Genomic DNA, 22643 nt, shown 5'->3' on the forward strand with positions numbered 1-22643 from the left:
CTTCAAGAAGCAATTGTATTGGACAGCAATAGATAAAGTATGTATATAAAATAACAAAAGTAAACAATCTGATTCCTTAAAGTATACCCAGCAGTTGGATCTTGGTAAAAAAAAAAGAAGTCACTTTTCAGCCTCACGTGGACATGACTCGACAAAAGAAAAATGCAAATACATGCAGCCTTGGTTTTAGTAGAAGTCAACTAAATCGGGGCGACAGTATATGTTGCAGGCATTTGATATCGCATTTGTTATCGAGCCAGGTTCGAGTATGACATTGTGTTGTCGCACATTTCAGATATGCGTTCACAAAATCATTAATGAATGTCTGTTTTGTAAACCTTGCATACTTTCCAGAACATTAGCCTACAAGAAGGTAAACTCCTCACTAGGCAGACATTCCGGAAACATGGGGTCTGCGGAAAATGAGTGATTCAAATGAAAGACAATAACAAAATGCATGGAGTATAATGAAGAAGATTGGTGGTGACAGAAAAGAGAAAAATGTATAAAGATGAAAAGTATATTAAATAAATAATTATGAAACACAGGCAACTGAAAATTTGTCTTTTTTTATTTCAAAATCATGAAAAACAAAAATATGGAACAACAAAACAAGATAATGCAATTCAGTGTGTGTGTGTGTGTGTGTGTGTCTTTGTGTCTGTGTGTATATAGTCTCAGTTCATCAACACTTCCATCTGCACCAATCTGGCATTGGTGTCTCCAGCCATTCTGTATGGGATCATCCCAGCGAAGGTGATCAGGGCTCTGGCTTGGCTGCGCATTTGCTGTAACCACAGAAGAAATAATAAAAAAATAATAAGTTGCATAAACTCCACATTCTTACACAATTTATGCATTTAACACAAATGTTGAGTGCAAACAATATACATACATATTCAAACATACAAATGCTTTAAGAATTGTTTTTGAGATAAGATTTGGGACCCTCCCCCTTCTCACCATGTCCCTGTCCTCCATGCTCCTCTGGGGCCGCCCTGGAGTGCCCGCTGACGCCCCCTTCAGGCGCTTGTACTGCGTGAACAGGATGTTCATGGTGGCCAGCAGCACCTCGGACAGGTTGTGACGGACCTGGAGATGCACAGAGCAGGGCGGGGCTGTTTCAGGATGGTGCAATGTGCAGTTGTATTGGATGTATTACAACAAAAGCAGCACTATAATCATTTAACAATGACCAGTAACACTAGGATCATTTAACCCATCGCTAGCTGCACTATGATAATTTAACCCATCACTAGCTGCAGTAGGATAATTTAACCCATCACTAGCTGCACTATGATCATTTAACCATCACTAGCAACATTAGAAGAAATTAACCATCACTAGTAGCCCTAGGCAGAGTCCTGATCGGTCTCACCTCGTCACTGAAGTTCCTAAAGGCGGCGACTCTCTCCTCCACGCTGTCCTGACTGAGGGGGAGGAGCTTCAGATGCTCCATCACCTAGCGAAAAACAATTATGAAGGAAGAGTGAAAAGTGAGTGGTGAAGGGAAGTTTCACACACACGCACACGCACACAGATTTTTAGAAGAAGATGCACGGTGAGCTTCTTCACACTCGTGGTATGGACGCGGTGCTACTCACGTCGTAGGCCCGGTCGATGTGCCCGGCGTGGTACTCATCGAAGAAGGTCATGAGGTCCAGCAGCAGGTAGAAGGTGCTGTGCACAGACTTCTCCCCGGCCATGCCCTGAGAGCGGTACCTGGAACAGAGACGTGCAGACGCACCTGTGAGCCTGGTGATCTGTTCACCTGCGGGCTGACTAACACAGAGGTACTGTTGTCATTTTATTTCTTGCAACCGCTACTAAAGTACTCTGAGAACCAGCAATAGTAGCCTGTGAACGGGAAACAAGGTCCAAAATAAGATTGGTTAAATGACTGTGATCATGAGCGATTGAAGCGGTAATAAGGAGTGAGTTCATGTCATTTCACCATAACAAAGACAATTACCTGCACAAACATTAGTGGACTAAACACTATACTGTTCGTTAATGTGTTCTTGTCTTGGCCATCGTCTCCAGTATGTTTGTACTTTATCAAGTGGGAGTGGGAGTGCGTGTTCACCTCTCCGCGATGGCCAGGGCTGTGTTCTTTAGCCTCTCCTTGTTGGACTGGGGAGCGCTGACCTGAGCAATCACTGGACTGAGCAACCGGTTCATCAGCCCCAGCACCTTATCTGGGTTCTACAAGGAGAGACACGTCGTCATCATCACAGGAGTACTATAGGTACAATTGGATCTCTGGAGGAGTAAAGACTGCAGGGTCTCCTACCTTGGCCAACTCGTAGAGTTTGACTGCCTCCTCAAACAGGCCCTTGTTCTCTGCCTCCAACGCCACCTTACTGATGATGGCTTTGGTGTCTCCGGCAAACTTGTCTATCACACCGGGCTGAAGAGGAAAGGGGGAGGAGGAGGAGGAGGAAGAGGTCAATGCGAAATAGAACAACCCATGCGAAACGTTTCCAAGGAGTTGGAGACAGGGAGCGTGAAATGAGATGCAGTTCTCCTACCTTTCTGCTGCCATCCTTCTCCAGTCTTCCCAGCAGCATGTCAAACTATGAGGAGAGAGGGACAGAGTCAACAGTCAGAGACACACACCGGATCGCTTAGGATGGACACACAGTATATTTATAGAAATACCTCTGTGAATAATATCTTGACAAGATTTATTCATGTTTAAAATGATGTTGACTTCCAGTTGTTTCCAGAGTGTTTATGGTCCCTCCCGAGTGTTTATGGACACTTTACTCGTCTTATCAATGCCAAACGTGTGCTGCTAATAACTATCCGTGCAGTGACTTTGACTATCAACCATTTAATTTGTTCTCAAATCACCCACAAGAGTGTGGCCTTAATATGGCCATTTACTCTATAAAGTACAGTTGCAAAAGGTGAACTCAGTGAATCTCTTTACTACTACCATGCTGCCATGAGCAGATTAGAGTAGAGTATGTAGCGGGTGGCTTTACCTCACGGCTCTCGATCACCAGCTCACTGACGCAGCGCATGAACATGTTCTCTCCCTGGCTGTCCTTCTCATTGCTGTAGGGAGGCAGACACAAGGAACCATCAATGCATGGAAATCATCGTCGTGAACACATACACACTGGCATAGGAGTTGATGGGACAGGTCAGAGTCCAGGGATATCCTGAAATGTAGCATAAGCACTTGGTAATCAAAGGGTTCTGCACGCAAGCTGGACTACTTACCGGAGGAAGTAGAAATACTGCAGGGCCTCCCGTGGGTCCGTGGACTCAAACTTGCGGGTGTAGAGCATGAGCAGGCGGATGAAGTTGATCCGGCGCACCATGGGAGGGTCCCCGGGCTCCTGGCTCACTACAGAGAGAAAGAAGGGATAATTACTGTGGTTTACTGGTTAGGTCATTGACGCTTTAATACAAATCGACTTATGGTGAATTCCTCTTCACAAACGGCATCAACGAGCAGGTGAGGGTTAGGGCTGCAGGTGGACTGCAGACATTGGGGCTCGACACCAGAACCGTAAGGCTGGGAATCTATTGCCCTAAACCAACCAACAGACCATTGTGGTCCATGATAGCTGTTGTAAATATTTCTAAAACAAATATATATATATATGTATAGGGTGAGGGTGAGGGGACCACTCACAGAGTTGGGCGCTCTGGCCCGAAGACTTGAGCAGCAGCCGCAGCTCGTAGAGGACCAGCGCCACGTGCACGCTGTGGCTGCGCAGGCGCTCCACGCGGAACAGGAAGGCCACGGCCGCCTCGAACTGGGCCGTCAGGAACAGCACCTGGAAGTACAGGAAGGGCTGCTGGCTGGCCGAGAAGTGGGACTCCCCTGGTGGAGGAAACGGAGACCGGAGCGGATATGAGTGGCAGGGCCTCCCGGGAAGAGGCTTTCTATTAGGAGGCGCCGCCCGTTTCATCGGAGCAGGCGGCCGCCCTTCACATGTTTTTATACATTGTGGCATACTTCTCCACAAGATCGTTCTGGAAGATCGGTCTGAGAGAATGTACAAACTACGACGTAAGCCAAACCTCGACCAATACTGCACTCAGCCGTCTAATCCAAAAGGACATTATAGGACATATAACCCATAATATATATATATATATATATATATATAAATAAAAAATGGCAATACATTTCACCCCCCAAAGTATAATTAGGTCAGGGTAAGGTTGTGTATTTGTGAACAACATATGAATGAATGACTTCTACATTGAGCCAACTACCGGTAGAGAGCAATGGCTTTTTATTTTTTGCAACATCGCAGGTACTGAGTCATCAAATTGGCTTTTTAATTAAAAAAAACTCTTAATCCCCCTCGCTGGCTGAAAAAGTTCTCTTGCATGCAAGAACATTAAAAAGGGCGAAGCGTGTCCTCCCTTTTAAAGCCTTATCTCCATGTTCCAGCTCTTTAGTTTCCAAGAGGAAGAGAGCGAGCATGAGAAAGAGCACTAGATAGAGAGAGAGAGAGAACAAATGAGAGGGCAAGATGTAGAGGACGAAGGAAAAACCCTTAGCGATAACGCAGGATGACTAGAATATGCAAAGGAAATTGTCCTTGTAAATACAGAACGATAGAAGAGATGGGAGGATAAAGGAGAGGGGAGGAGGGGCGAGCCACGATGCGGGTGCGCAAGGAAAAAGTGACACAATTATGGTGACAACGGAGCGAAACAGAAGGTGGCAAAAAAACCCTCCGGCCTTTATTCCGTTCACAGCAGGGATTAAATCCCCCTCTCTCTCTCTCTCTCTCTCTCTCTCTCATCCCCGTCCTCTTCACAGCAGAGGACGGGAGACATGGCCACTGAGGTATAAGAGAGCAGGGAGAGAAGAGATAGAAGAAAAGAGAAGCAAGCTTTACCTCCTGCTGAGAGCAGCAGTGCTACTGAGAGAGAGCGAGGGAGGGCGAGAGAGCGAGAGAGGGGGAGAGAGAGTGCGAGCGAGAGCGAAAGAGAGAGCGAGAGTGCCGTGTGTGGGCTTATCTATGCGGAGCAGCCGCAGCGGCAGATGTGCGGGCCGGGGAGCACCGGGGAGAGGAGACAAGTGCTCCTACGCGCTGTCGGGGAGAAAGCTCTCCGAGCACTCTGTGCTCACTCTGTGTGTAGGGTCACAACACATCCGCAGAGAGAAACACGGAGGCACAAGCACACGTCCGTTTTCATTCAAGCCAAGTTGTCTTTGACTGGATTCTCTGCCAGTCGTGATAATGTTAACATCCCTAGGGGTACTAGCGCGGCCATCTTGAGTCCAGCTATGGACCTTATGGCTTTCAGGCCTCACGCTGCGTGGAGAAAATCCCTCAATGTTCCCAGAATTGTACTTCTAAGCTCCAGCGCTGAATAACAATGAGAGCGTGGTTAGGTGGAGGGAGCAGGGCTGGGTGGGAGCGAGACAGTAGGGAGAATGGGTGCGGATGGCTGCAGGGTGTTCTCCCCCTACCATAGTCCTCCAGCAGTTGTTTCTGCAGCTGGGGCAGGGTCAGCCGGTCCTGAGGAGAGTTGCTTCCGTCGTCGTCGAAACACACCTGGTTCAGCTGTGGGACACAGCACAGGGACACGGTGTTCATGGGGAGAGTGAGTAGAATCCCCTCCCTAGCAGTGGAACGGCCCCTTTTGGTGAATGCATTTGAAATGGAGAACGTGTTCTTCGCATTTGAGCGATCCTAGTGGTACGGGTTCATCAGCAGCTTTAGTATCACGACCTGGTAGTCGACATGAAGCAACAACATCTCAGCTAATACGCTCCACATTGTGGACCGCCTTAAACTATATCTATTTAACACCAAAAGTAAATGACCCATCAACAACAAATGCATTAGCGACGCTGGAAATCACTTCTCTCTTCACTCACATGAAACACTGTGAATATGCCTGGCTGGGGATTACGGCCCCTCAGCTTGTGTTGTCGATTTTGGGTTGTGTTATAATCGATTCTGTCTGCTCTTGTTAAGCTCATCACCGTACGGGTAATGAAGTCGTCGTGTGGAAGACCAGCACGTGGCCAACCTTATAGTAAACTAAATCAGCACCTTGAGCCAGAGGTAGTCCTCCGTCTTGTCCGCCACTTCCCCGTGGTTGTCGCTGACGTCGCACTTTCCGATCAGGCAGTAGACGGCCCTCTTGTAGGGGTCGGCGCTGTTCCGCAGGACCCGGCGGTAGTGAAGACGCAGCTTGTTCTCTGACGCCGGGGATAGCCTGGGGAGAGAGAGAGAAAGAGATGGGGGGGAAACAAGAGATGGAGAGAAAGGGAAAGATATCAGAGCGTAAAGAGAGACGGGGAAGGAAAGAGAGAAGGGAAATGAAGGAGGGGGCGATAAGAGAGGGGGATGGAGAGGTAGGAGGGGAGGGAGATGAGAGAAAAAAGGAAGGAGGAACAGATGTCACAGAGAGACAAGGTGAGAGCAGCAGGAGGGGACGGATAAGGAGAGGAGGGACACAAAAGGATGGGAAGGGAAAGAGGGGTAGAAAGATGTGTAAGAGAGACGGGAGGGAATCAATGTCAAAAGCACCCATCATCTCCCGACACCCGACTGATTTCTGGGCCATGGCAACCAAATGTTGTAGCTCTGCCGTCGGTAGCAGGCCGTGGCTCACCGTCTGTCGGGGCTGTTCATGTACTCCTGGAACCAGGCCTTGAAGTCCCCCAGCTGGTGCTGGGCTCTGTTCACCACCTGCATGGCCGCGTTCAGGTCCCCGCAGCGCAGGCAGTAGTAGATGACGGCCCACACCGGGTGACCCTCCACCTCCCCGTCCTGCACCCACACACCACCCTCCGTTAGGGAGCCCGTCTCACAGTCATCCTGTTCATTAATGTGGATGGTGTGTGTTGTGTGTTGTGTGTGTGTGTGTGTGTGTGTGTGTGTGTGTGTGTGTGTGTGTGTGTGTGTGTGTGTGTGGTGTTTGATGTGTGGTGTGTGTAGGTCACCTGCATGCCAGGCAGTGGGCCGGGCAGTTTGATGTTGAGGAAGCTGCGGACCAGTTGGTACGTTCCAGGCACCCCGCCCAGCTGGGCCTGGTGGAGGTTCCCAAACACAGTCACCATGGTGTAGTTCTTGTAGCTGCAGGGGAGAAGGAGACACGCACCAGTTGAGCATAAAAAACACAAAAAAGGACCATTGAGGGCAGTGTACACACACACACACCAGTTCTCCAGGAAGCTGAGAGCCTGGCGCACAAAGGCCATCTGCATGTCGACGGCCGTGCGACTCTTCAGGGTGTCTTTAGCCGGGACCAGCAGCACGTCAGTCATCTGCTTCACCATCAGCCACATGTCTGACACGTTCTGGGGTGGGGGGGGGAGGGAGTGACAGCACAGTGAGACAGTTACAAACCTGACTGAACTCTGAAGCAATTATACGAGACGCCCATCCACCCTTTTTTTGCTGCAACACTGCAACCAAATTGGTCGAAAATGATTAATATGCTAAATGTAGGGCTTGTATATTGCGTTGTCACATCACAGTGACCGCCACCACTTTGTGAGCCTTTGTGCCCAATCTCCCCTTTCCCACTGTGGTCGGCAAAGCCCTGCTATTCCTTTTTTGCAAAGAATAGCAGGGGTGGGTTAAGTTGGACTTCAGTTCCCCTGACTTGATCTGACTTTATAGCCTTTATAGTCTTTATAGCCACTGTTCTGTCCCCTGTGGTTTCTGGAGCACCTGAATGTCCCTTGGGGAAAACCTAAAGGGTTATCTATCCATCTGTTCATCCCGTCTGCGGCGTGTCAGTGGCTCCTCTCACCTTGTCGTCGATGCTCTCCACCACAGAAGCACAGAGGTCCCCCAGGTTGGGCTGGATGTGGCCGTTGACGATCTTCTCGTTGAAGATGTAGATCTGAACAGAGAGAGGTGGGGGAGGAGGAGGAGGAGGAGGAGGCGACCAATTTAAACCAAACGAGGCCATATTGTGCCCACGCGAGGCTCCGGGCGAGGGGAGGAGGGAGGAGGGAGGAACGGCAGCTGCTTTCACGGCTAGGGCTGCCGGGCAAAACGCTTGATGATGAAGAACAAGACGAAGAGGACGAAGACATTGAGGAGGTCATGGAAGAAGACAACAAACACCAGGAGCACCACCCCACAGGCGATGTGGCGGCACATGGTCAGAGGGGCGGCTACGGGTGGAGGCGGTTTAAGGATGGACAGATCGGGGGAGAAAGAACAGCCAGAGAGACACTGGGGGCACGACAACGAGTCTACAATAGGATAACAAAGATTAAACATATAGAGAGGGAGAGAGGGTAGAGCTACACAGTGGAGGAGATGGGGGATATAGAGATTTGGCTAATCTTTGCACAATGCTGGGGGAATTACCCAGAGTGCCCAGCTCTCACTCCAATCAATCAATATATTTGACACGTTGCTGTCTCTCAGGCTGTGACCTATTTTTTAATTTGGTGTAACATGTGATTTACACGGCTTCATAGAAGAAGGGTTACATGTACACATTTGCCTCATAACAGACTATTCCTTTTGCATCTAAAAAATATAGGATGATATCCAGAAAAATAACTACATATATATACTCTGACCTCATATAAATCATGCCACATTGATAAAATTCTATTTTGGATAGTAATGTGATGATATTAGTGTTTTTTAGCATAAACTATTTAATGAACCCATCAATGTTTTTCGGAAGATTGTTAAAAGAAAACCGACTGACAGTAGGGTGGTGGAGTTTATTTGTATTCAACCACAGTCTGGAGGCCAAAATAAATTCATAATAATTGAAGCGTGAAGTGTAACAAGAACGCACCTGTCGTCCATAGGCCACCTCCACACTGTCCAAGGCACTCCTTCCTGGGACTCCTACCTCACTCACAAAACTGGGCTGCAGGACACACAAACACACCATGTCACGGTCCAGGGATAGGCATATACACAAGGGGATTTGATCCTCCATTATATGTGAAAATTAAAATTATAATACAATCGCCAACTCACTAACAACTACCAATACCAAAAAAAAAAAGATTGGGGTTCGGTAAGGACACATAGATTAGGAGTATTAAAGCTCTAAAACAAAACAAGTCTGTTTTGGGCATTTGGCAATAGACACCAGAGTGAAAATTTGAAAGGGGCTGAATAATTTATCATAGAACCACATTTCATTTCAGATACATGGCCATCTGCACATCAGATTAAGAATTATAATGAGAAATGAATACATTGTATTAATAATGAATTGGACCAGTTGGGTTGCTCTTGTAAAACTGATTTTTAATCTCCAATGTCTTCAACCTGAAACATTATTTTATCCCAATGTCTTGGTATTAAAATCCATGCATGAAAAAATAGTGGAATAGTTCAAGAATATTAAACCCCCAATTATAGCATTGTTTGGCCACCACAAGCACCTATATTTATTAAATGATATTCCTGGGCATTAAGAAGGTGTTCTCGTTGCTCTGAAGGGACAGATTTTTTCCCTTTAGGGTTTCAAACCAAGCACCTGGCAGCAGGCACATTAACCACAATTAAAAACTTTGAGCGGCGTTCTTATGTATGAAAGGTCCCATTGACATAAAACATAATATTACTAAAAAAGACATAGAAATCTAAACGAGGAGTCTAATAAAAGAGTACTATTTTTTTAATGTGAATGGGTGAGTGCATTTGGCCAGCCGTACCTCCACATCTTGACTGAAGTCCAAGGCGTCCTCTCCGGCCCCCAGCAGCGTGCGCAGCACCTGCTGCTTCACCTGCTCCCACTGGACCAGCATGGACTCACGGTGGTACTCCTCCGCCAGCAGGAAGGTCTGAGCGGCCGGGGGACATGCATGGAGGGGAGGATGAGAAAGAATAGTAGAATGAATGGGGAGGGAGACAGAGAGAGAGAGAGAAAACTAGTACGAGAAGGGATATTCAGCAGGAAGATAATATATGTTGCTGAGGAGTCGAGGCCTCATTTGGTTTCAGAGCCGTGGCGACCGGGACAGATATTGATACGGGAGAGTGATGCGAGAGTGATGCTAAAGAGTGGCGCGAGGGAGACGCAGTGTGTCTGCAGCAGCCTGACACCATAACCCCGGCAGGTGTGAGTTCATATCTTCAGGTGGGTCCTGATTAAGCGCAGGCTATTTTAAGATCCTCTCAGCCGACCTAAGGCGTGCTCATGTATGAATAAATCGCACGGCCACATGATACCCACATGCCAACGCTAACCAGGTGTTTAGTGAGTCCCCAGGGTACGCCTGCCCACCCATGGGCCAAGCCAAGTCTATTTTGTCTCTCCTCAGAGAGTTGGGAGATAATGGGAACATCAGCTAATTAAGCAGTGCCAATCTTGAGGTCAGGAGGAAACTGAAGACTAGAGCAGAACGAGGAAGCAAAGTCTTTACCAAATACAGATGAGAGCCAGTACTTGTTCAGTCCAATTTTGACTTATACCCGTAGTTTGGAGGCATTAGAAGAGGATGATTGACCTAAAATCTATTTCTGATAAGAATATATCAAACATGTTGTAATGTTTGATTTATAATAGCCATGAACATGTTCTAACCTGGTTTGCGTTTAACTAGAAGAACCTCATTTATTTCTAAACTTATTTGAGGATTAGTTGGTATTGTCATTTACCAAGTATGTTAGTGTTATGTTAGAGTCTTAGGATTAATTTAGAAAATAAATATGTAAATATTTATCATTTGAGGTCAATTCATCATTCATATTTTACAATATTCCCGTCATTTGCCGTAAACAGTCTCTTTACTTGGCCTCAGGCCTCAGTGCTCATCACTTAAAGAAACAATTGAATGTGAAACGTGTTTATACAAATCATTTTGCACTCCAGCATCTATATACTACTAACATATCGCCCCCAACACACACACACACCTAACAGGGTACAAGCTATTTTCTGTCCTAGAGAGCGACCAAGCCAGAGAGATGGAAAGAGAGAAAGAGAATGAAAATGCAGGCTAATTAAACGCTGCTCCTCAGAGCGCTTCACATCAGGGGAGAAACCATTTCACGACGATCCACCCCAAGGCGAGTGTGTTGTAGACACAAATGCGCACAATAAAATTGTGCGCATCGGGTAACAAGAGACACGGTTTAGCAAAAAACCTGACTGTTTATCAGAAGGGCTCTACATTGCAGCTGACTCGTAACTTGGTGTTTGTCAGGAATTTGCTGGCGTTAATCGCTTGTTTAGTCGAACAAGCGTGTATATTTAATAGCATACCGTCAATAAACCACTTCACTGTACTACGGGTGTTCTGCTGGTCATTGTACTTAAGGACTTGAGGGTGCGTGGTGATGGTGTGATGGAGCAGGATGTAGGACATGACGGGTGTAGCAGACACTGACCCTGCGCCGGGACTCCTCGATGGCTGAGAGGAGGGCGTTGTCCCTCTCGTTTTTCAGGAAGCCCTGATGAGAGACAAACGGGATGAGCAGAGGGAGAGATGAAGGAGAGAGAGAGAGGGATAGGGAGACAATAACACAGACGTTAACAACTGACTGTAAACAACGACCAGGACATTTTAGACGGGCTGCTGTGCTGCTCTCTCCTCTGCTACTATGATGCAGGGCCTTCACCCCCTCAAACTATGGTCAGGATTAACAAGAGCCTTCCCATTAATACCCCTCATTCACACACATCTGCAGGCGTACGGCTTGTGTCGCCATACCTTAAGTGTGTGTGTGTGTGTGTGTGTGTGTGTGTGTGTGTGTGTGTGTGTGTGTGTGTGTGTGTGTGTGTGTGTCTATATATAGAGGGGGTGGTAAGAAGAAAGAAAGAAGCATTCAGATGGGTGCCGTCTTAAGATGGCCTCTCCTGCGTGTCTTTTCCTCGGTAAGTCATGTAATTATGTCCCACATACTACAGTGAAAGCATTAGCTACTTATCCTACACACCATCAGTGCTTTCGAGTGCATAAGTGGGAGATATGATTTTCTTTTCTCCCGACGAGGTGTTTAACTGCACTGCTCACTCAGAGGGAAGGGATTGGGGAGGGGGGGGGGGGGGGGTACTAGGGCGGCCATCTTGAGAAAACAGCAAAATGGTGGCTATGTGTTTTTCATGTTGTCTCTGTCCTGCATGGCTGCATGCTGTCATGCTCAGGCATTTCTGGATAATCCCATAAGGATTATGTTTTTTGATTTTGCAAGATACCCAAAATAACCTTACCATTAATTTCTCAAGACTACAATAATATGGATACTACCAACATGGTTGTGAGTCATAAAAGGACACATATAAAATGTAGTTAGGGATATATTGAATATGGAGGTCAAAACAACTGTTATCAAGTCTTGCTTCAAATGATTGAAATGACATTTGCAGGATTTGAGCATGAAATAGACAGATAGGTTTCTGGTTTCTGAACATCAAAAAAGGTAAGAGTCAGACCTTCCTTAAGTTGAAAGATGAAGGAAACACGTTGGATCCTTAGATGTGTTTACAAACACAAAATAGGACCGCAGGAAGTACATATTAAACCAGAGAAGGCTTGGTACACACAACAGGCTAGACACCACTACCCATCTCAGATAAAAGATTGGCTATTAAAAATGTTTTGTCTGTTCCTCTGCTGCGTTCTGCACAGATGTCACGTAGAGAAACAGTGGCTTAGGTCAAGCCAATATGATCTCATTCTCCCGCAGGTGATCCATTTCTGGAGCTGCCCATCCCCTTCCTTGCGTCCCCATTGTTCCATCCTGGTCGTATAGATTGCATCTACAGTGTGAGACCTTACTGCCTGGGTCATGCCCCCCCCCCCCCCCGCCCACCATCTGTCCATTAGCTGTCACTCAGTGACACCTGCTCACTGTTCCCTGCATGGTGTGCAGTGGTCAGAGGCCTCAGGCCTGGTTCACCCTGAAAGCCCAGCCGCCGAGAAAGCAGGACAGAGGGTGATCAAGTACCAAGAAATGCTGAGGAAATCTGGTTTATTTCCTACAAAAGCACCATGTTAACTGAACCATTGGCGCATCTATTTAATAGCCACGATGGTTTGTTAACAGTCAGCTTTAGAATATCACACTCATAATGTGTTATTGATTGACAGATCAATTTAAGTCTGGCTTAAATAATTGAATGGGAGAAATTTCATTTCTCCTTCTCCCAGGTATCGCTTTGTCACGTTTAAAACAGCCGTGCGGTAACCGAGACCTGAGCTTGTCTGTTTTCCGGGCATCGCCATTTCCTTTCCTATCTACTGGTTAAGGCTGTGTTACTGTTCAACTAACAACTGGGCAATTACATATATTTCCCGAGTCAAGCACAACCAAAGGTGGAGAGAGAGCATCATATTTTTTTCATTGTGCCATATTAATTACACTGAAAACACACTTCCCTCCTGACGGTCACTCTTCCTTTCCTCCCCGAGGCTGACAAAGCTCTATATTTAACCGCCCTAACCAAAGGGGACGGGGCGTCCATTTTGACTGGAGAGCTGCATCAGAACAGGGTATATAAATAAGAGTGTAAAGCCAAGTGGATTAACGTGATATGGGTTTAAGAAAAGGCACAGATGCTACTCTAAGCTACACTGGATTGGAAAACACTAGCCTTGCTTTACAACATACGTTTGGAGATTTGGGTTCAGTTATGGCTGGGCTCTTTTTTTTCCTTCCGTTAGTGTTAATAATGGTCAACAGTTGTTGTAAAAGGGAGGAATTCAGGACAATAATTCAAAAGCACTAAGTTACAATACAAAATCAGTTTAAACATTTGTCCGGTCACACAAGGCTTCAAACCCTTACTCCAGTATTGTGTACTTTACTAAAAAGAAATCCTGGCTTCTGCCAAAACCTGCTGGGCAAGCAGCCCAGAAGCTTCTGAGGATTAAGCAAACAAGGCAGCAGTGAATCCACCAAAAAAGAAACCTGAGGAAAATAAAAGGCCATAAAAGCAAAACATGAAAATGAAGACAATTCATGTCAGCAGTGATGGGGGAGAAAGAATAGGTGTGTAGCATCCAAATATTCCTTGATGTCCAAAATCCTTGAAAAACAGACGACACACTCCCTACAGTTGAAAGAAGAGACCCAATCCCACCATGTCTCTAAATATCATTCTGCAACGTTTTGCGGTGACAAATGATTATCGCTACTTTGGATGATAGTGTTGTTCCACATTCATTCACATGTGCACATGTACAAGACATGCTGGGCACACAATAATGCTTGACATATCCGCACACGGTCATATTTATATCATGTATGCCCTGCGCAGCTCCCACTTGTCCGCTCTTGGTTACGAGTCGCATTGTCTGCACAGGGAACACAAAAATATATAGTGCCTTGTTATAAAATAAAGCAATATATACTGTCTGCACGGGGAAACAAAAAATATATAGTGCCTTGTGATAAAATAAAGCTATATATGGGGCCTCATCATAAAATACATCTGCATGGTTCCTTATAAAATAAATATAGATAACGTGCCAATACAATATATAATATCAATATAAAATGTATATAAGGCCATTGATCATAAGATCCATCTATATATATAGTGCCTCATCATAAAATAAATCAATAGTCGTATTATAAAATCTATCTTTTTAGAGTGCCTTATGAGGCAACTCTATATATCATGCCTCAACATAAAAACAAAATCGATACATAATATCTAATCATAAAATAAAGCTATTTATTGAACCTCACCATAAAATAAATCAATAAATAGTGCCTTATCAAAGACGATGGCATGTGGCATGGGATATATCAAGAATATAGCCTTTTATTTTGCAGACTTGTGATATAAGAGAGTTCATAAATAGACATACATGAATAGTCATGTACGGCAAATTGCCATTTTTACAGGGGAAAAAATAACTGTTCTCTTCAGCGTACTTCTATGTTGATTGTAACATTGAATCATACTTACCAAATATTTATAATAATAGGGTAAGGATACATATATGATGGTCATCTGTCCTCATATGACATGACTCAATGAACCTGTCAGCACTCTATATTGTGTATTGTATGTGTGTAGCATGTGTATTGTGTGTGTGTGTGTGTGTGTGTGTGTGTGTGTGTAGTGCGTGTGTATTGTGTGTGTCTATATGTACGTGTGTGTATGTGTGTGTGAGAGAGAACCCCACCCTTAACTCCTCCACTTCCTGTAAGCATACACATATCATAATCACGATCATCACTCATCAATTACAACTGTCAACAGTCAATAGACTCTAATATCGTCTTCATCAAGTAGGAATTACTTCCATCCTCACCGTTTGGCTTTGTGACAGAAACAATATATAAACTAGGAGACGACATACAATATCTATGCATATCTGTATGTGATACTCACGCGTGATGAACGCCATGGCTCACAGGCAGAGAGGAAAATAAATGAAACCAGGATTTAGCAAAAAATTGGGAGTGAAAAAAAAAGTCAAAGAAGTGCACTCCTGTATGCAGGCCCTTGACAGCCCGGGAGATCTGCATTGCACTCGCTTTTCCTCTGGCACTCTGGAGGGCCCGCCATTCTGGGGCGTGTTCCCTATGCTCCACAGAGCCAGCATGGCCGTCCAGTCACAGTCTTTTCTCAAGGAAAAAAAAAACGAAGAAGCAGGAAAAAAGAAGGCCACTGACTTTTGCTCTGAGCACGAGTCTGGAGTACCAGTGCCACATCAAGACTCAGTGGAGGTGGTTTTTATCGTCTGAGGGCTGTACCAACTCTCCACTCAGAGACGGGGGGAGCCGTGAGAATGATACTATGGATTTGTATAGATTTGCCGATCATACCATGAGCCGGCACCCACCCTCTCTCCCCCCCTCCCACCCATCTGCTTTCTCTCCATCTCTTCCTCCCTCCTTCCTCGTTTCTTCCCAACACTTCTGACACCCCTCCGTCCCTCTCAGTCTCACTCATTTGCTTTTGTTTTTTTATCCGTCTATGCATCGTTTCCTTTCTTTCTTCCCTCCCTCTCCCTAAATCCTTCTCTTCTCTCCCTCCCTCCCTTAGCGCAATGCAATTACAGTAATGGACCCCCCCCCCCCACCCGCCTCCACCACCACCCACTCCCCCGTTGATGGCTTCCGACATCCTGTCTTAAAAGGAGGCTAATCATGCTCTTAAGGGTCATGTTTAGTTAATGAAGGGAGGGGGATATGGGTGGGGGGGAATGAAAATGCACATGCATTCATTTGTTTAGGCTTCCTATCACAGATCGCACATGCACTAGCTTGTGAATGCAAAACTAGTGCGAAAGTGGTGAGCATTCATTCTCACACACAGACACACACCTCTCCCTTGACACATAAGGGAGCTACATACTAGACACAATCATCAAATGTGGCTCCAGCACACACGTTTTACTCACACACACACACACACACACACACACACACACACACGCACACACACACACACACACACACACACACACACACACACACACACACACACACACACACACACACACACACACACACACACACAGCCAAGCAGTGTCAATAGTGAGTCTATCTTAGCAGATGCTCTGTGCTTATCGAACTGTGTCCACTTAACGCATAACATCACTGGAGAGGGGAAGGATGCAATAGACAGGAAGAGAGGCAGATGGAAAGGCAGAATACGAAAGGACTGAAAGCCAAAGAGAGAGAGACAAAGAGAGCAATGTGAGAGATCGAGAGGGAGAGTTGGCCAGTGTGAAATGAGCAGAAAGCTGGAGATGAAACCGAGAGAGAGAACACTGGCAGAAAAAATTAGTGTTAAGGTTTGCTTTGCGGAGGGTCGCCATTTTCTTTCTTTTCTTATGCCAACGACACATTTCCATCTTTATACCAGCCAACTTAATGCCTTTCACTATCCATTTTTCTCTATCCATCTGGCCACCTCTTGAACTAACTGCCTTGTCTCTGGCATTGGTCTCTATTCAGTCAATTTAATGACATAGAGATAAAGTACACACACACACAACCCTTATCGGCCACATGAACACACAACCTCTATAGTTACTAATCCAACACATTGTTTTCTTTTGAGGTCATAACCACTAATCTGGTGTCAGCAAAACCCAATCGGATAGGCACAGATGTCTTTGGCAATGAATATCTATGCACAACTCTCAGATTATGTTATTGTAGCTGTTTAGAAACATGTCAATATCATCATCATATGCACATAAAACGAAAGAAAATATCTGTTAATTTCCAACGCAAACTACAGCTGTATTGTCCCAGAAACTAAAGCCAAGGAAATGAATGGGCAAGACATTTTTGTTAGCGGATATTTTCTGGCACAACCACCGTGCTAGCCAACGAGAAGAAACCCATTCAATTTGCTTCTACATTAACCTAGAAAGGGACGATATAAAATTTAAAAAAAGTTACTCCTGACCAACCAGCAGCTGAACTTCCAACACTTGGAAGAGCCTTCTGTAATCCTTCGAATAAAAAGGTCCTAGAAACCGTAGGCAAATGTGTTTTGTGCTATCTGTTACTCAGCGCTCCTACTGGTGTGTGACCCACTTAATAATGCTTATCACAGGACAAAATGCTGTAGAACAAGGACACCAGGCCTGGGAAGTTCTCCAGTGAACTTCACCGTCTCAAAAGTTGGGACAATTAAAGATGGGATTAAGTAACAGTGCACCAAACTGGTGGCGAAGTGGGTCTGAGGCTTGCGACAGCTCACTTCATTGGCCTAGCCAAGCTAGCAAGGTGCTAGCCTGGTGGAGAGCTAGACCAGTACACATGAAGGAGGTTAAAGTCTCAGGACAGGTAAAACTATAACAGTGGCAAGAGCTGATTCAGTTTTGTACCCATACTAGAAGACCATGCTGCAATTTTCCTTCAAAAATATGAAAAATATGAAAAAGCTGATGGGGTGAATTAGACACAAATGCATAAATGCCTATGCTCTAGTCAAACTGGTAACCTAAATACACCCTGCCCCTGGCCGCTGCGCTCCAGAAACCGACCTGCTTTCCTCAAGCAGGACCCAAGTCTCTCTGGTTCTATCTAGGTTATATGTGAACCATGCCAGTTCAGCCCTATAGGATATACAGAGAAGCATACACTCCCCTAATGGATGTGGCTCATACTTGTGTAGCCATTTTCAAAAACATATAGTTTCCCTTTGACTTTAAAATATCAACATAATCAAATATAAAAGTATATATAAATATGGATAAAAGAAACATAAAAATCATGTCCCTTAAATACTTTAGAAAAAAGAAATACTTTGAAAGATATGTACTCCCCACTGGCTACAAGCGGAGAACAGTTAATTATACACCTCTACAAACAATTCCCCATTAATACTGTTTATTTTGGTTCAAGGGTAGATATGTCCATTTACGTTTGAATGAGTCTTCCTGAATATGCTGCGTTCCCCACCTACTGTCCTTAATTAACAGGGTTTTATTTTAAAGGAAAATATGGGGTTGGACCCCAGAGATGCAGAGTATGGTACAGAGACACGGAGAAGACTGGACTGAATTCAACCACACACCTACTCCACAAAATAGGAACATTTAAAAATTGGGTTTCCAGACAAATTCCAACTTTCATTTTGTTTTATCATGACTGGATTTCATATAAACCCATAAGAACACGAGAGGACGCGTTCTCTTTAATGGTTGAGAGAATTGGTTGCACCGCCAGGCTGCCAGAGCCTAAGTGCTCTTCCAGTCAGTCACTCAATTCATCCCACCCACCCTGGCAAACATCAGTCTGACTAATACCAACACAAAGCTCCTAAAACAGAAACCAGAGCCAGCAAGACACAGCCGACTGAGCAAGAGAGAAATTAAGAAAAGGGAAAAGATAATAAAAACAATGGGCCAATGGATGTAAAGAGAGGAGCAAAATTAGGGGAAGCAAGGAAAGTCAGTCAAAGGTAACAATGGAGGCGATATCAGAATAAATATGCAAAGGCAGAGATGGAAATGCAAAAAAAGAGAAGTAAAAAAAAGGACACCAGACTGAGAGGAAGATCCAGACATCGAGATGTTGACTGTTTGAAGAGACATTATATGGAAATGCTACCCAGGATAAGCAAATGATGGATAGAGAAAAATGATTACACAGAGTGAGAGTGTGAGGGATAATAATGAGAGGAAGGAACAACAGAGAGAAACCACCATGCAAGCCTAGACAGCGCCAATGACCTGAAAACCAGTTAACCGCCCGGATGCCTTCAGTAACAGCAGGTCTCTACGTTACCCAGAACCACAGTGCCAGAGCCTGTAAGATTAGCTGCAAATCCATTTCCTTACCGTACATATTGATTAAATTAGGTACGTATGTGAGAGACAGAGGTGATGGAGAGATAGAAAAAGTGTAAATATATAAACTAAATAAATAAATAACAGCAAACCAAGTATCTTATGAAGCAATCTTCAATCACAGGGCAATTCATAGGGCTTGACAAAGGCCGATGGGAAAATCCACCAAAGGACAATCATTAAAACAGACAGATAGAAACAACCAATGTGTAATGCATCCTAGAGCATGATTGACACAAAACAATAAACTATTGCTTGATTTCAACTAAATTAATGACCAAATAATACCAATTCAGCTTAATAGCAATAGGTACAACTTAAGAGCTATAAATGGAAAGTAATTAATTAGAAATGGCAAAGTCAACCGTCAGCTTTTTGTGAGTGAAATGCTCTGTGAGAGTTTTGTAATGAGACCATTTCGATTTTAAACAGCTCCGGTCTCATTTCCGATCAATCAGGGCTTCTCATCCCTGATTGGTTCAGGAATCTATCTTGCCTGTCAATCAAATCTGCGCACATAGAAATGTATGGAGGGCGGGAGCTGAGAGGGAGGGCTTAGTTTTTTGGATTGGATTAGTATTGCTCTCTTCTGCTCTTTCTCTGTACAACTCTCAAATCTAACCGTGAGCAGCTATGAAATAATTCTGATAAAGCCATTCTTATTTTACAGCATTCAACAGAATCAACAGGGGCACAATAAGATTCTGGACAGTGGTCTTCTGTGGCAGACCATTACCACATTACCGTAGCCCTACATCAAGCTTCTAATACATACCAGTCACTATAAAAAAAAACATTCATCGCCTCATTTGTCCACTCGAAAAGGGAATTTGTTTTACTCCTGCAGTACTACTGGCACCACAGAAAATCAAATGAATAATGATAAGCTCTCTTATTTCACCTGTATGTCAGTGTCTTTGACCGGCTCCAAGGGCTCAAAGCTAGTGGCAGCACTCAGACTCTCCAACCTCTGAGAGATGTGGAAGATGTCTAGTCCTCTGGAGCCCAGCAAAATGGACCTGAAGAAGTAAAAAGATACACAGGACTAAATCAGGGAACAGTCCATTTCTTTCCATTGACATGGAAAAGGAAAACAAGGTCACTCAAGGCTTAAAACTTTAGACTAATAAAGTATCTAATATGTTGTTTGGAAGAAAAAGTCAACTTCAGAGCAAGAATAATAAACTAAGTTAAGTTAATAGCTAAGCAAAAGTTTTACCTTTACTTGCTAATCTATGCTGTATGCAGTGTATATATTCAGAGCAGAATTAATATTTCTACAGGCATAACCAGATGCAGAGGAAGACAAGAGAAAAGTAATGAGGTCGACAAAAATAGCTTGGAAACATATTGTGACTGTTTTTCAGAATATAAAATACAACTAAACACGTGGTAGTTGTCCTATTTGGATTGTTATTGGCTTAACTACATTAACTGTATTTTAGGCTAGTAGCGGATTTGTTGTTTTGCTTTGACTGCCTATGCAGTTGCACAGAGCTGCCTATGCTCCACACCGGATGGGGGAACTTGTTAGTCAGAACGGAATGAGACAGCAGAAATGGAAACAGCAAGGTTAACTTTAATGATAATAAAACCTATTGGCTACAACTGACATAACAGCAAACCTTTATTGTGTGCTGTGTTAGTCAACAGTGTATATTTAGGAATGTGGTTTGTGAATAGGACTAGTTCTGCTAGCCAGCAAGTACACAAAAAGTGTTGAAAAGTTAATTTTTCAAGGTTCATGATCCTCTTTGTTCATTTGATTTTTACAAAGAAAACATGATTTTGCTCCCCTGGAAATATATTTTGCACACTGAGCACTATGGTACTGAAAGAGAAAAGCTGCCTATACTACTGGGCTATTAGTGTCATCCTTACGCTTTGACATCTGCAGCATCCTGAGAGGTGCGGGTCAATGTGCGGGACCTGAGCCTCTCCCCAGCCTGCTGGATCTCCTGAAGGTTCCTCTCCACATGAGGAAGCTCCGACACCGCTTCTGTCTCGGCGGCTAACTGCTCTGCCTGCTGTAGCAGCTCTCCAAAGCCCTCGGTGTCCATAGCTCTAGAGAAGATGAAACATCAAAACGGTGAGGGTGACAGAACGGCAAAGAGAATGCTTTGCACCACAGTTCTACATTTCACTAACGACCAAGTACAGTAGGAGACGTTTTGTTTATTTAATACATAATGAAGCCTTAATAAACTAAAGCTTGCATTATACATAAAACAAGGTTAATGACAAAAAGTGGTATTGTGTTGAACCATACATAGAACAATATTAATTTATCGCTAAGAAGCTGAGACGTTTCATGTTTACATGGTGATTTCGACTGACAAGAGCGCACATGTGACAGTGAGGTTGCATAGCATTAGCTCATGACACCCTGATCGGCTACATAAGCGACAGACTATTGTCTATCATGCAATTTAGACAGAGAGCAAAACATAACTTTATAAAACAAGGGGGTTTGGGGAAACGACGCTAATAATTTATGATACTAGCATTTCTAGCCTTGCTTCGTTAGCATGCGTTGTTAGCTTAACACGACCACTGATACATTGGGTATGGTTAGCTAGTTTGAAAATTGCTCGGGAAATAATGATGGGATGTTGATGTGATACCTCCAATATAAGCTGCAGACAATTAAACAACTAACCTGCTATCTAGCCAGGATTTTATATATTTCCTTTCTCCTCAGAAGATTGAAACTTGATATTATTTTGGTAAATCGTGTATGGGCGCTCGGACATAACCCGGCATTTCTAAGAATGCCGCTTATTGGACGAGGCTTTTTCTTCGTCTCTAATGTACTTCGCTGTTACGTCCACAGTGCAGCGCTACTGCCACCTGCTGGATATTAACACAGTCCGTTATTTAAAAGGCCAGCACAGAGCTGGCCTCAGGCAGAGCTCTGCAGAGGGGCTTTCATTTCCAATGGATTTTTACATGGTTTTATAGGTATTTGCTTTGTAGTGTGCATTATATTTGTAGTTATGTAGCAGGAGTCATCGAATATATTTCACCTGGGGAAGGATTTGCACAGAGCTAATGCTATATGGGCCAAGCCCAATGTTCAAACCAGTCTTTCCCATTATAACTTGTATGCAAGTTATTAAATTGCCATGCCTCTGTTTGCAATGTTCCTTTAATTTATAATTATTAATTACAGACCAGAAGACACAGTGGTGTGAGAACCCTTGTTGGTTCGCAAGGAAACAATAACAGGCCCACTTAAATATAAACATTGCAAATTAGCTCCCATATTAAATACCACTGAAATAGTCACACTTCAGTTGAACATTTTTCTAAATTTTCTAATTAAAGACCCCTGCTATACAGTATGCCTGTCAGACATTCTTAAGTATTTTAAACTCACTGTCCTCAATTATATGACATCTGTCTGCAAAATACTTTCTGGATAGGAGCATAGTGTGAGCAA

General features: G+C 44.4%; 1 protein-coding gene across 1 annotated transcript; it reads right to left on the reverse strand.

Moving 5' to 3' along the window:
- Window positions 1-553: 553 nt before the first annotated feature.
- On the reverse strand, window positions 554-21984 carry nup93 (nucleoporin 93). Its single transcript, XM_084476914.1, has 22 exons — window positions 21861-21984; window positions 21083-21265; window positions 20103-20220; window positions 11319-11381; window positions 9641-9769; window positions 8767-8841; window positions 7753-7845; window positions 7155-7294; window positions 6938-7070; window positions 6607-6764; window positions 6042-6207; window positions 5453-5546; window positions 3650-3841; window positions 3232-3358; window positions 2991-3063; window positions 2532-2576; window positions 2294-2410; window positions 2087-2205; window positions 1605-1722; window positions 1379-1462; window positions 964-1092; window positions 554-788 (listed from the first exon to the last, which is right to left on the reverse strand). Exons 2-22 carry the CDS (start codon window positions 21259-21261, stop codon window positions 678-680), a joined length of 2463 nt encoding a protein of 820 aa, XP_084333040.1. The 5' UTR covers window positions 21262-21265; window positions 21861-21984; the 3' UTR covers window positions 554-677.
- Between the last annotated feature and the right edge of the window lie 659 nt (window positions 21985-22643).

Source organism: Micromesistius poutassou (genome assembly GCF_964030765.1).
Source record: "Micromesistius poutassou genome assembly, chromosome: 13".
In the NCBI taxonomy this organism is placed as follows: Eukaryota; Metazoa; Chordata; class Actinopteri; order Gadiformes; family Gadidae; genus Micromesistius; species Micromesistius poutassou.

Bases quoted from the DNA above. Each gene is read 5' to 3' on its own strand.
- nup93 (XM_084476914.1), bottom strand. From the start codon at position 21,261: ATGGACACCGAGGGCTTTGGAGAGCTGCTACAGCAGGCAGAGCAGTTA. The intron at 3,359-3,649 runs GTGAGTGGTCCC...TTCTCTCTGTAG, and splicing joins GGGCCAGAGCGCCCAACTCT to TGAGCCAGGAGCCCGGGGAC. The intron at 1,723-2,086 runs GTGAACACGCAC...TCTCTGTTCCAG, and splicing joins GCCCTGGCCATCGCGGAGAG to GTACCGCTCTCAGGGCATGG.